Raw genomic sequence first — 14165 nt, 5'->3', positions numbered from 1 at the left:
TAGTTTATGGTCTTTTACTTTTTATCCACTTGTACGGTGAGCAAAATTCACTGGGACTTGAGATAAAATTCAGTCAAATTGAGCAACGCTGTAAAAGATAATCATAACTGAAATAACAGTAACAAAAACCCTAAAACAAAATACATAAGCCTATTTGCCGGTGCCGATTTGACCTCCCTCATTCAGCCCGACAGCCCCTTTCAGTCCCGGCCTCCCTTCCTTGCTTCGCCTTCGGCCAATAGCACTCCTCCCTTAGTCCCTTGGCTTGCTTGCTCTACCCACAGCTGAGCCCCTTGTATTCACTGAATCACTGTAAGTTCTTTTGCAATTAAGTTCTTGTATTCACTGAATCAAGCTTTGCTGATTTTTTAGGGAAATTTTCTTTATGAAGTATTGGTTTAAGAGATAGGCTTTGGGGGAAAAGTTAAAATTCACATCAGCATTGAAGTGCTGGTTTGTGTGTCTGTGCAGTGGGATTAGCAGAATTTTTTAGATATTTCGTTTCTTTTCTTTCTTTTTTGAGTTACTTTTCAATCGATTGCAACAAATTGTTTATGAGACTATGAGTGTTCTTGTTCCGGCAAAGTGTTGGCTTTGTTTATGGGAATCAACGTTTGGCTTTATTCGACTCAGTTTTTTAGACTATTAAGCTTTGTGAAACAGAGATTTCCCATACTGCCATATGGAAGCATTATAGATTTTTAGGGAATTTTGCGGATTCAGAGTCAGATAAGGTATACTTTATCTTCATCTTTTCTCAAAGTTCAGAATTTCCTTTACACAATTAAGTTAACCTTTTCATTGCTTTTCTCTGCTAAAAATGGTGCTTTGTATCTCTTTTTTGGTTATATTCTATATGACTACTTTCCGAAGCTCCTTATTTTTTTTTTTGGCAGGAATGGAAGGTGAAGAAGAGAAGAAATTAAAAGAAGAAGCGAAGTATAAGATTTTCCAAATTTATAAAGATTTTTTGACAGGGTAATCAATACATAAAACTTTTTTCACAGTTATTAAACTTACTCCAATGCTTCTATACATTGGATTTTGCTGTGTTCATTCCTTAGTTGCTTTAGAAATTGTATATCAACACCTTAGTATGGAGGGCTTTTTCTTTGCTTTTCTTGATAGAAATAAAAATTATTAAGTGTTGGGTTTTCACTGAATTCTGAACTGGTGCTTTGGGCCATTGCAGGGTGGCAAAGCTTGATGAATTGGTGCCTGTTGGAGGCAGGCTACTTGCGGGCTTTCAGCAAGGACTAGGTCAGTGCTTTCTGAACTAGCATTATGTTTTTTATCCATTGCAATTGTTGGGGTGGTGTCCTTGCCATTTCCCTTAGTGATAGTATTTTCTCAATTATCTTTCAGAGTTTCTTCGACGCCCTCCAATAAAGAAGACATCCAAATTGATTGAGAACATTCTTAAAGCCAATGAAACCAAGAGGTTAAATTCGTACCTTGAAGCTGGTTGTATTAACAGTCATGACCGTGTAGAAAATACGAGCAAGTGTAAGTACTTTAGTTTTTCATAGATAAAGCATTCTTTGGTTGATACCTAGAAATAGTGAGTACTTATGACTGTAATAAATGACTTAAGGGTTTCATCTATGGGATAAACGCTAGATTATGTATCATATGCTTCATTCTAGTGAATCAGCAGTAGTATTTCACCTTGTATGTGAACTATCCTGCTTATTCTGTATGACTTATATTCTTACGTAATGATCTTTCATATCAGAAGTACACACATGCCTACATGGACTACATGATCATTTGAGTAAAGGTAACATTTTGCAATCTTATTGTCTCTGTCTGTACTTTTATCCAGTAAATGTCTTTTTAAGGGTGAACAAGTGTTTACAGTTTTCTACTATTGAAATTGATATGTTTCAAGTAACAACTTATGGTGTGCAGTGAAAAGCATACTGAATGAACTCGAATGCCTCTTGGGAGTTGCCACAGCTGCACTACAAATGGCAAATGAACATTTATCTCCATTGATGGACATGGAATCTGTTGTCGGACTAGACCCACAAGAAAGTGGTGGAGAAGTATTATGTTTCAACTCTCTTCGTTGTAAAAGATGATTTGTTGTTTCTTTCTGCCTATTGGAATTCCCTACTGAAAGTTGAATATCTAGCTGAATGATCCTTTTTCTTCCTTTAGGATGAGATGACTTCATCTCGTCTTCGAGAACTTGAAGTGACGGATTATGCTGCCGTCATGGGGATAATTTATAGTATGGTGAAGCAAGATTATACAATGCAGGTACTGCTTGAAATGTGCTATCTTAGTTTCTGTTTTCTCTTTTTGTTCTTATCTTGAACAGTGACCCAACATTACCCTTTTATTGCAGAATAAGATTGTTACTTCTTTAAACCTCAAGTCATCATCAGAAGAGCTAGAGAGCTATTCCTTGATGTGGTCATTGCGACCTTATGTCAATGATCAAACTATGAAGCTAGCTTGGAAACTTGTTCCTTGAAACATATTTGTGTTTTGTAAAGAACCCGAAAATGGAATTTATGTTGACCCAAGTACTGCATTGCTATATGCGCAAATCAACCATGGCATCTCCATAGCATGAGACCAGGACATGGGACACAAGTTTCTGGCACCAAAAAAGAGGTTGTTCGGTAAAACCTACAGTGGAGCTGTATTTGATCGAATTGTCAAGTACGTTTATATGTTCTTCTGATCATCTTACAATGTATCATTTGTTTATCTCGGAAGCATGGACAATATATTAATCAAAACCTTTTTTACTGTTCAAAAGAACTCAAAGTCTATTGGCAGAATGCAAAGATGTTTGATATAATATTTGACACAATAAAGTGTTACAAAAATGACAACTTCACCGGCATGCCTACAAACAAAATTGAAATCTGCCGATGAACTGTATAAACATCACACATGTTCAACTCCACAGCTCTCTATATAAAATACCACCATCAATACAGTACACAATGCACACTACGAACACTAGATGTAAAAATACTTCTATCCAAAGGGGAGAAGAGAAATGGGATTGCTGCTTATTAACATTATAGTTACAAATGAAACTACAGCTTGGAACTATAGCAAGGGGTTCTCTTTGTTGCTTATTTGCGATATCAATGGTAAAGGCATTTTGGCTTCCTTGGGTAAATACGGCTTAAGCATGGCACATGCAATCAGGAGCAGGATATGTATATATGGACTGTTTTGGTTTCCTTAACCTGAGTTGCCCTTGTCTGTTTTGATGCCCTTCCACCATTGCCTGATGGAACTGCGACCAACTGATGTTTTTGTTAAGGAATAGTTGGCCCAACAATACCATATTTGGCCTTATGGTCTTCATGTTCTCAAAAGTTCGATGTCCCACCTGTTTGCATCATTGTAACTGTCATCTATTAGCAGCTTCATATGTATACAATTTACCCAGCACAAGGCAGGAAAATTCATTGCATTCACCAATCCATGGTGCATTATTCTATGAGTCAGAAGTACTCACCAAAGCATTGTGCATATTCCCAGGAGAAGCTGAGACAAAGATGTCACTATGCATCCCGACATAGTAATCAACAGCAGCCAACAAAGAAGCTTTTCCTTTTATATGGACCCTTTCCGCCAAAGAGGCTAGGCTCTTTTTGTCTTCCATCAAGGGGAATAGCTTTCGTAGTGTGGAAATCCTAGCTTCCCCTCCATATACCTGGAATACAATGAATTCGAAGTTGTGAGGGAAAGTGTAGGGAAGACAAGTAACGCTGCAAAACCAAAGTTTGTAAGACAACGGACCTTGTGGGAGGCAAGATAAAGACGGGTATTATTGTCGAAACCCAAAGCTGCTAGCAGCAATCCGACTTCTTCAGGAGTCAACGGGCAACGCCCCTGACTTCTCAACTCTTTGTCTGTAAACTGTGAATTGAGAACTCTTCCTTGCCAAATTGTTTGCCGGTACTTGGCCAGAGCCAATTTTTCAGCCTTACCCCCACCGAAATCACAGGCAGAATGGGCAGCCATATCCTGCACGTATTAAAGGTTAGTGAGAAAACCAGTGACTGGCCATAAAATAGAAAGTCATTGGAGAAAACACTAAAATCAAATAGGTCAATTATCTTCCATCCTTAAAGCTTGTTAACTGAACTAGTGTGTATAAAGGGTGTTAAAACTGTGTATGTAACCATGTAACTTTGACAACAGATGGCCATCTCACATTTTCTACGGATACCTCATGTGTAAGTTTTGCAGGCAGATAGTGTACATGGTCAAAATGATCAAACAGATATCTTAACAACAGAGCTCAAGCATATAGAGAAGTAAATGTTTACAGTTCTTATCTTTTAATATGCTCAATGAGGAACTCAATCTACAGTATTAGCTGGTTATACCTTATCAAATTGAAGGTGTAACACAACAAATTTTTGCGGATTTTGTTTGCCATTTTGATTGGTAGTCTCCCGGAGATAGTCAGTGCTACTTGCTCGACTTTGACCTGGAGGAAACCTTAGGCGATGGACAAGGGCATCTCCCAGTGCTCTAATGTGCGGAACAAAAACAAGTGCTTTAAAATTGACTTTACATCGTAGTTGCTGGATCTCACTCGGCAGGTTGTCAAAAGACAAACGGTGAGAGAACGGAGAAATTGCAGCAATCCCATTGCTGTATCAAAATAGGACATGCTTTTAGATCACACAAATTGGCAAGTGAAAGAAACTGGGCTAAAATCACAAAACTGGGCAAACAGGTTAGCTGACATTTCCTAAACTAAAACCATGGCAGGAACTGACATGTTCGAGTGCATGACAGGGTAAAAAAAAGTCCTTAAGCCCAAAACTTCTAAAAGCCACTAAACCGTGTATTAAAACAAAATGTTCTTGCTGCTACTAACCTCTGCAGTACGGGCAAGACGTTTTCAAGATACCAGTTTGCAGATGCATGAACAGGTGCTCTTTTTATTCTGGTAGCTCGAATAGCAGTGGCATAATACTCCCTTGTGCTCCACGAGAATTCATCAGGAAGCTCTTTGATGATCGGGATTTCATCCTTCAACACATTCATAAAGTGATCCACATCAAATATATCCATGAATGAGCTGCAGGGAAAGAAATCGCTTTAGAAAAAAACGCTTCCTTAGAACCGAGGAAAAAACCAGACATTTCCCATTGGAATAAGCAACGGAAAAGGAAAAATTCTTTCCCCATAAAGTACCTTGAATCTTGCCAGACAGGATTTACTTCAAGATGCGGGATCACAAGCGTTGCGTTCAGTATTTTAGCAACTGCAACAGCATCACATATCTACAAAAACAGTAAATGTAACACCTTACCATCTAATTCCTTTCCCAAAATAAACATTTGACTGAAAATATCGGAATGGTTCGCAATTCTCGACTCCTCTAAGCATGTTAAATAGATACGAATACCTACCCCCATTCTTTGCTGGTTGAGTCCCCCATCAAGAAATACCTGTAGATATCCTTCCGATTTCTGTGGCAATGCTGCCCACCGTAAACTCCAGTTTCAGTGTCTCGTAACTCAGCAAATATTAACAATCATGAAGAAACCAAAACTAGAAAATCTCATGGCTAATAACTCACAAGGGGCATTTACAGATCCAAGATATGGTCTCCACCCTTGGTCAGCCAAAGGGGCCCAGAGATCAGATTGCTCCCCAGTAAGCTGAATAGGAACATTGAAATAAATCAGACAAAGAAATTACAAGTCCAGGCACACACAGGGGCAAATGCCGCTTAAGAAACATATCTACTCACACGTTCCCGCTGTAAGGCACTCCTGAGTAAACGTAAATGCCTAGGTTTAGGGACATTCCACTCCTGCAACAAAGGTTAAGTTATGAGCATTTCATTTGTCGTGTTCTTCGAATATATGTTCAGTACGGGTATATTTAATTTTACAAGGCCTTTAGAGGATCGTGTCTCATGTTCAAATATATATCGGACACAAGTGCCACCATATCCGACTGGATATTCCAGGAAAGATAAAAGAGTAAGTTTGAGCAACATACCCTATTAACAATTATTGGTTATAAATTTGTACCATCCAGTTGAAGTGAATTAACTATATATATTACCACCAAAGAGAATAATGCCATATTTGGCATAATTTTTAATAAAGCAATCGGATTATTAGACACATAGCTGCATAAGCTTGCAGTTAGCCACAAACTTCAGTCGGAAAATTAAACTCCAAATCATCCGTACTTTCCATTTTTAGTAAATTGCAAAAAATTTCTCTCAAACAACTCAAAACTTCCCATTTATCTTTCCATGAAATTTACAGGAACCCAGAACTCATATTTTTTTTCCCTAGAAAATTAAGCAAAGAAAAAAATTTTGATATAGAAACATACCGAGAATGTAGAAGGAGAAGCATGGGTGAATGCAGTAAATAAACAAGGAAAAATAAGTGGGAAAATCAACACAAAGAATCCACACATTGCTTTTCTTCTAAGAAGCTGATAACAATGCCTCTGGAAATTTAATCTCATCATCACTCTTCCCTTAAAGTTGAGAAACCCAGATCTAAAAATGACCACTTTCCTCAGTTTTTTTCTTCTTTGTTGGCTTTGATAGGCCTTGATAGCGAAAAGAACTCAAACAAGCAAAGCTTAAAACAAAATTTTAATCAATATAGCCGAAAAGAAGAAACATAGAAGAAGGAAGAAGCAGACTCAAACTCAAGCACCCAGCCAACACCGCATGCATCACCTTCTCTTCGTTTCTCACATTGTGGCCTTACTTAAGGCGCCTGACATAGACACCTGTAAAGCTTTGATTATGAGAAACGGTGTCCTTTATTTCTTAAGGGGGAACCCATAAGGAACATATATACCCCATGGATAAAGTTGGAAACTTGGTGGTCGTGCACGGAAATTCACAGTAAAACATGAATCAGTGGGTAAAAATTATTTCTTTATTTTTCACAAGTGTTTCGTTAGAGACAAAAATAAGACCGTTGGGTGCGGTGGGGGGATTTGTGAAACTTTTGATTAAAGTAAACATCTTTAAGGGAGAACAGTGATGAGAATGTGGTTAGATGAGAGCACCGACGCAGACGCTACGCTACCTTCGAAACTATTCAAGTCTTTTTAGGTACTACATTCATGCATATAAAAAATATGGTAGTTCTGATCACATTTGTCTGGGGGCCCCATGTTTTTGGATGAACTCAATTCTCAATTTCGTCTAAAATTAATGTGAAAGATTCATTGATTTAGGTTCCAAATCAATCATAGTATTTTTGTTAATATAATATGATTTATTGATTTAAATAAAATAATTTTAAAAAATAATTTTATTTAAATTTAATTATAAAAATACATAAATTATATAAAATTATATATTTTGATATTTCATTCATTTTTAAATAATAATATAAGTTTTGAGTAAAATTTCTTTTTAAAATCAAACCTTAACCTGATTTAATCTACAAACATTACAAACATTTTTATTGTACAAGGACTAAATCCACCTAAAAGAGCATAGTATAGGAACACTTTATAAAATTTTACCAAAATATAATCTGTGCATAACTTGTAAATTGAGAATTATTAATTGAAAATTACTATAATTTTGACTCATACATATAGGTAAAAAAATTCTATTAATTTTGTTGATTAATAATTTCATTAAAAAATGGAAAATATAGGTGATTAAAAGTATCACCTTCCTTCCTTTATGTCTTAGTCTTATTGTCATTCATACCTTGTCAAAATCGGCTCATATTGTCTTCTTTCCTCTTGTTATAAGGATTCGACATGAAGACCACTCATTTAGGTGATTAATATGATTTATTATTTTTTATATTATAAGCAAGATTGATTTTTTCAGAACTTTTTTTAACTTATTTAGAAAAAAGGAAAGAAAGAAAGAAAAGGGTAATCACGTGTCAATAGTTGGAGACAAAATATCTACATTATGTATGTTGTTTTTATATATTATTAGTATAGTTTTTACTTTCATGATGGGTTAATTATTTTTAAGTCTAAATTATAGAGTAAATGTTTAAAGATTAAAATATAAACTATATTTCTATAGTCTTTGTACATTTGAAATTTAGTATTCATACTTTTACTTTTAAGAATTTAGTCCCTCTATTTTTTGAATTTAAAAAATTTAAATTTAATTATTAACACTATTATATTATTTTATCAAATTCACTAGTGTGATATTTTGAAATTAAAAAAATACCCACTTATTTAGCAACCATGTAACACAAAAAAAAATGCAATGGACTTGAATTTCACAAATGATTTCAAGAGTGTTTACAACTCTCAAAAGTTATATCAATATTTTAATTAAATATAGTATTTGAGCTAATCTATGACATTATTGAAGTTGAGATATTAATTTATATCAAAAAGTTGAAGTAAAAAGATTAGATCTTATATTCGAGTGTAGCACATAGACCAAAATTAAAATTTGACAATTGTTATATAATCTTAAATTTGAGGATACCATAGGGACCAACATTGAAATTTTACCATTCTTTTAAATAATGCAAGAAGAAAAGGAAAAAAAGGTTGACCCATTATATATAGGTGAGGACAATATAGGACTAAAATTGAAATTTTACCCTTTTTTTATATGATGCAAAAAGAAAAGAAGTGACACGTATCGACTAAGTTGAACCTTCTTTTTATGTATAGGTATAAAAATGATAGATGATAGACCCCTACTTATAAATTTTAAAAACTCAACAATAATCCTTAAAATATTTTGAAACTCGGATTGTAGTTTTCCTCTTATTATTATATTACTTCCCTTACCAAAGGAAAAGTAAAATTGATTAATTATTTATGGGATTTATTGTGAGTAGAGGAGTGGGTTTCAATCTTTTAAGTTACCTTAAACCTAATTTGATTTAAAATATAGATTTAAAATTTTATTTAAGTTTATTATGATTAATTTAAATTCATTTTACACTTCTCCATTTTATTATCTTTTTAATTTTATAAAAAATCGTTACAGGGGTTTGGAAACAAATGTCCATTAAATGCATCTGAAACAACGAATAAAAATGAGTAATCAAGAAAGAAAATAAGTCTGAAAAGGAACTAAAAGGAAAACTAAAACTCTTCTAGAAAATCCCTTCTAGAATTAAAATACATCAATGGAGAGCGAGTCAGGATGGGAGATTGAGGTTACCCTTCGATAAATAAATAAAATCCTCAATCCAAAGCACAATACTCAGACACGCAGCAGCTTATGGTGGCTCTATGAAACGATGGTCCTATGCTGCAAGATCGATAACACCTAAAGGCGAGTTTTCAACCCAGAATCGGTCCTCTGTGCTTTGCAAACCTTCTAGCGCCATTGCATGTGCAATAGTGTTTCCTCATCTGGCGATGAAGCTAAAACAAAATGCTGAGAAGCTTCAAGATAATGCTTTCACATCCTTAGTAACCAACCGAATTTCAGAATAGTCACATTTTGACTGTAATTTCAGTATAATAATCCTTGAATCGCTTTCCAGGACAACATGTAGAAATCTCATTTTTTGAACAAATTGGAGATCATGAAGAACTGCTACCGCTTCAACCATAAACACCGAGCTAAACAAGTTATGATTTCTAAAACAAGAATCCATTATTTAACCTATTTCGTCTGGAATAATGATGCCTAATACTGCTTTTTTGATTTGAAATCGAGTAACCTACATCAACATTCACCTTAACCCAAGATAGAGGTGGAGGGGCCCGTCAAACCATTGCTAAGGGTTTGGCTGCTTTAAAATTGAGGTCAGACTCCAATACTCCTTCCTGCACTCATGAATGAAGGTAACAAGCTCATCAACACTTTGTGATTCCAAACATAAACAATTTTACTTATTTTCTAATGTCTACATTATCATATTATATTATTATAAATTTGAATTTTTATGCAATATGGATTATATAATATATATTAATAAAATTAATCTATTATATTAATTGAAAAAAGTGATCAGGTCAGGTTAGGCTTGGGTCTTACATATAAGAATTCAAATTTGATACAAATTTTACAGGGATAAATATAAAATTTATATATGAACTTTTGCCCAATATGCAATTTGATATATGAACTTTGATTTGGAGCAATTATACTCCCAAAACTTGAATTGTGGTTCATACGTATACATGAAATTTTGGTTTTAATTCGATTGTACATATTTAAAGAAATGAATACACACATTTATTTTCATATTGAATGAATATAATTATTTAAGTATACAATATATCAAGGTAAAATGATAATAATTTGATAATGTTGTAAATGATTTGTGACAATTGAATCAAATCAAAATTTTATGTGTAAAATCTTACAAAATAAAAATTTATGTATGACATTGATCAAAGTTTATATATAGTTTTGATATTTATCCTTATTTTAAGCACGTCGTCTTTTGGAAGAAGTATATAGTATTAGAAATTTAGTATATATATATTTCTATTTTCTCAATTTATAATCATTAAAGAAAAGGGTAGCATTGGCCATCCTCCTCCAGCTAGACAAAGTTCCTTTCCATGATTAAAATGCAACGATTCTTGACTTCTTGCTTAAAGAAACAAAAGACCAAACAGCTTCTATTCACAAGAAAGTAAAGCATCCTAGAAAAAGAAAAAGAACATGTGAAAATTTAAAGAGAGGCCACCGAAATAAGCAGTCAACTAGTTAATTTTTGCACTAAAACGACATGGGCCTAAGGCACTCTGAAAACAGGAAGATGTTTGAAAGCCCACCCAACCTCTGTGTTGTGATAAAGAAATGTTGGGGGGTGAGCCACCCACACCCATCTTATATTGTTAGCGCCAATTTTGTATCGAATCAACAGCAATCTACTTTAAATTTTAAAACCGTGTGGGCCAATAACCCTTCTCCAATAGCGGCTGGACGTATATCACCTGTGGGAATCCAGCCACAAATATATATTATATATACAAAATCTTTGTACATTAAAATTATAATTTGAAAAGCAAATAAAATTTTAAATATAGTTTATAGAAAGAAAATGTTATTTTCTGAATAATGGAAGTTTAAATTTGTTATAAAAAACAATTGTTTAATATATTGTTTGGTAGTTGAATTTGATGTTTTTGGTACTTATGGTTTTTTTTATATTTAATTTAGTACTTGTATTATTTTTTATAATTTTGTTAATAGAGTAAATTTATTGTTAATTATTAATTTGTTTAATTTTGTGTTTAATTTGATATATATAGCTCAATAGATGTAATTTAACTTAGATTTTACGGTTAATTTGATGAAAATTAATTAAAAAATGTCATCCAAACTCAGAGACAAAGGAAAAGGAAAAATAGAAGAATCATCCACAAAAACTCAAATTTCCTCAAAACCAATTAAGTCATGGTATGAAATTTGCCTTAAAGAAGAAAATAAGATAACGTAATCCTCATCAAAATTCTCAAAAAATGCATCCCTTCATGATGCACATGATCCAAATGAAATTGGTTTACAACTAAAAAAATGGATTAAGTCCCTTTCTCAATTCTCATAAGTGGCATCAACATTTTCTCAATTAAAAGAGGAAATTCCTCTCAAACAAATTGTTGCTCAAACAGTAAAAATTTCAAAAAATAAATAGATTGTTTTACACAAATAAAAATCTCTCAAAAATATTTTAAAAGAAACATATCTCCAAGATATTTTCTGAAGTAACCCAAAAATCCTCACAATATTTTCCAAATAAGTGTTTTGAAAAAAAAAGTATCATGGAGGAAGAATTTCAGAAAACCTCCACATATTCTTGTAAAAGAATTTTTTAATGGATGACATTTTAAATCATTAGATTCTCACAAAACCTTAGGAGAATTATGAAAACATACTGGTTTAAATCAGTTCAGTGTTGTTCAAACACTACACAGACCCAAAAGATCCAAATTTTATCACCTGTCAACAACCCAAATAGTTAAAATTCTTCAACCAAGAGATTGGGGTGAAAACCCAACATCTCTAAAGAAATTTCCAGCCAAATTTACCACCAAAATAGACCACCACCCATATTTCACATATTGGGATTACCAAACAGCCTGGTACAGTGCTTTTCTAAAGAACAGTCAACATATGAAGCATTTTTGGCTCATATATTTCACATATAGTACCAAATTCAAATTCCTAAATTATTTTAAAGAATGGTGGAATTAGTATGGACCATCATCTTTTGATATCCTACCAGAAAAAAAATAAAATTTATGGTCCAAGTTCTTTGTCAAATTCCATCTCGAACCGAACCAAAAACATATCTACAGAACCATCCATTTTTCCTCAAAATTATGCATTTCTTGGATTGTTTCCTGGAGTTACTCTTATGAACAGAATCCATGTGATAGTTCATCAGCTCCACTTCAAAGCTATGTATTCTGTAGTCAAAACCAAGGCTTTACTTCAAAGCCCAAAAGGAGAAACTCTTTTAATAGAAACTGTAACACCTCAAACTCGACCTAGAAGTTATGACCAGATATTGATGAAATATATCAACTTGTTCAAAGCTTTTGTTTTAACCAAAATCAGTGCATGTTTCGAAAGCATAAAATTTTGGCAAAACTCTCATAGATGTTTAGAAAAACCAAAGTCCAAAAATACTTATTTAAAACCCAAAATTCGAATTCAGAGTCGCGTGTTTTGAAAGTACTAACGTTGGCAGATCATTTTGAGTACAAAAACAAACATTTGTTAAAACCGTATATTTATTTACAGAAAGCACTTAAGTGGTTACCTAATCTTTGCAGCAAAAATTTCCTGACTTTTAATTTTGAAAATTGAATTTTTAGTTTGGTAAATCATACACGTTTGCAGTTTAACGTTAAAATACCAAAATCCAACAAACAACGCAAAAACCAAAGAATAAATTACTATCCCAAAAGTCTAGAAAAATTACTGATGTAAATCAATATATTTGATTAGCTGAGAAACTAATCCGAGCTCCTGTACGCCGTCTGATCCTAATTTTGAAGACCACCTAAAACGTATTAAACAAACGAGTAAGCTAAAAGCCCAGTGTGTAACACATCCCAAGCAACAAATTAGAAACACATACACAAACAAATATGTTTTTAAATACGGATTCAAACATGTTCTCGTATATGAAATCATATGTATTTTCATAATCAAATATAGATGCATAAACAGATTTAGATGTAAATACAGACAGATTCAGATACAAATGTAGACAAAGATCCTACCTTCATCTGCTACACACCAACTCCATCCAACCAATCACACTAATTAGGACTCCAAGAGTCCATCTATCTAATCACAACAGGTCATGGTGGTATGCCACTCATATAAGTGCAGCTGAGCTGCCAGACAGAAATGTTGCAGTAACCTGCCAGAATCAAATATATGTGTTCGAGCCACTATAATTGCAATCAAGTTGCTAGAACAGATATTGTAGATACACCACCAAAAAGTGCAGTAATATTGCCAGAATCACACTTCCTCCATCACATATCATATCTCAGCTCAGTGCACATGCAAATACTAACAAACATCAGATGCACATATGCCTTGCATGTTTTTCACTTCAAAACATGCTAACAAAATTATCATATCACAAATCATATACAAATTTCACATTTAAGATATTCTTGTAATTGATACACATATAATATCCCTATCATATGCAATAGCAAAATATTAGATTTCATAATGAAACATAACTTATAACATATCATATCACATTATTATAGTTATCAGAACTTACTTAGCACTCTTCCTACACATACCTACGTGTGTATACCGAAACTTATGCTTTTCTGGTCTTAAATAATGCCCACAGACGCAATTTTCAAGTCCCTTAATTAGCCCCTAATCGAGCCTCAAAATTGGTCTAAAAGACCCACACAGCCGTGGCCAGCCCATGTGGTCCACACAACCTACCTATCCTGGCCGCGTAATCACACATGGTCGTGTACTCCACACGGTCGTGTAGTGCTGGACAATTTTGAAAATAGCCTCTGTTTCGTTGTTTTTTCAAGTTTCGAAAACAACCACTATTCAAAGTTCTTAGACTCTATGATGGCGAAAGTAACCGAAAGTACGTTTTGGTTGTCATCTTGTATAACCACTATCAGGAGTATTTGCGTATATTTACCATAAAGACAAGTATCATCCACCTACACCAATGACTTATAGTGGGAGAATGCCCTAACAAAGGGATCGAACATTC

General features: G+C 33.8%; 2 protein-coding genes across 4 annotated transcripts; one reads left to right on the top strand and one right to left on the bottom strand.

The window, feature by feature from the left end:
• The first annotated feature begins 4 nt into the window (after positions 1-4).
• LOC107897590 (uncharacterized) lies at positions 5-2775 on the top strand. 3 transcript variants are annotated; one of them, XM_016823088.2, is made up of 9 exons: positions 5-312; positions 664-734; positions 897-978; positions 1193-1260; positions 1366-1506; positions 1739-1780; positions 1912-2048; positions 2164-2265; positions 2354-2775. In XM_016823088.2, the coding sequence occupies exons 3-9, from the start codon at positions 899-901 to the stop codon at positions 2480-2482; spliced, it is 699 nt and encodes a 232-aa protein (XP_016678577.1). In that variant the 5' UTR covers positions 5-312; positions 664-734; positions 897-898; the 3' UTR covers positions 2483-2775. The 3 variants fall into 3 exon arrangements, with proteins under 3 accessions (XP_016678577.1, XP_016678585.1, XP_040937921.1); XM_016823096.2 differs by lacking the exon at positions 664-734; XM_041081987.1 differs by having other exon boundaries at positions 664-978.
• An 11-nt stretch (positions 2776-2786) lies between these two features.
• Positions 2787-7073, bottom strand: LOC107897584 (O-fucosyltransferase 39). Its single transcript, XM_016823079.2, has 10 exons — positions 6349-7073; positions 5750-5812; positions 5576-5657; positions 5406-5476; positions 5188-5276; positions 4868-5071; positions 4368-4638; positions 3775-4002; positions 3491-3688; positions 2787-3361 (listed from the first exon to the last, which is right to left on the bottom strand). Exons 1-10 carry the CDS (start codon positions 6487-6489, stop codon positions 3152-3154), a joined length of 1557 nt encoding a protein of 518 aa, XP_016678568.1. The 5' UTR covers positions 6490-7073; the 3' UTR covers positions 2787-3151.
• Between the last annotated feature and the right edge of the window lie 7092 nt (positions 7074-14165).

Source organism: Gossypium hirsutum, chromosome A11 (genome assembly GCF_007990345.1).
Source record: "Gossypium hirsutum isolate 1008001.06 chromosome A11, Gossypium_hirsutum_v2.1, whole genome shotgun sequence".
In the NCBI taxonomy this organism is placed as follows: Eukaryota; Viridiplantae; Streptophyta; class Magnoliopsida; order Malvales; family Malvaceae; genus Gossypium; species Gossypium hirsutum.
This window is presented reverse-complemented; position numbering and strand designations above follow the sequence as displayed.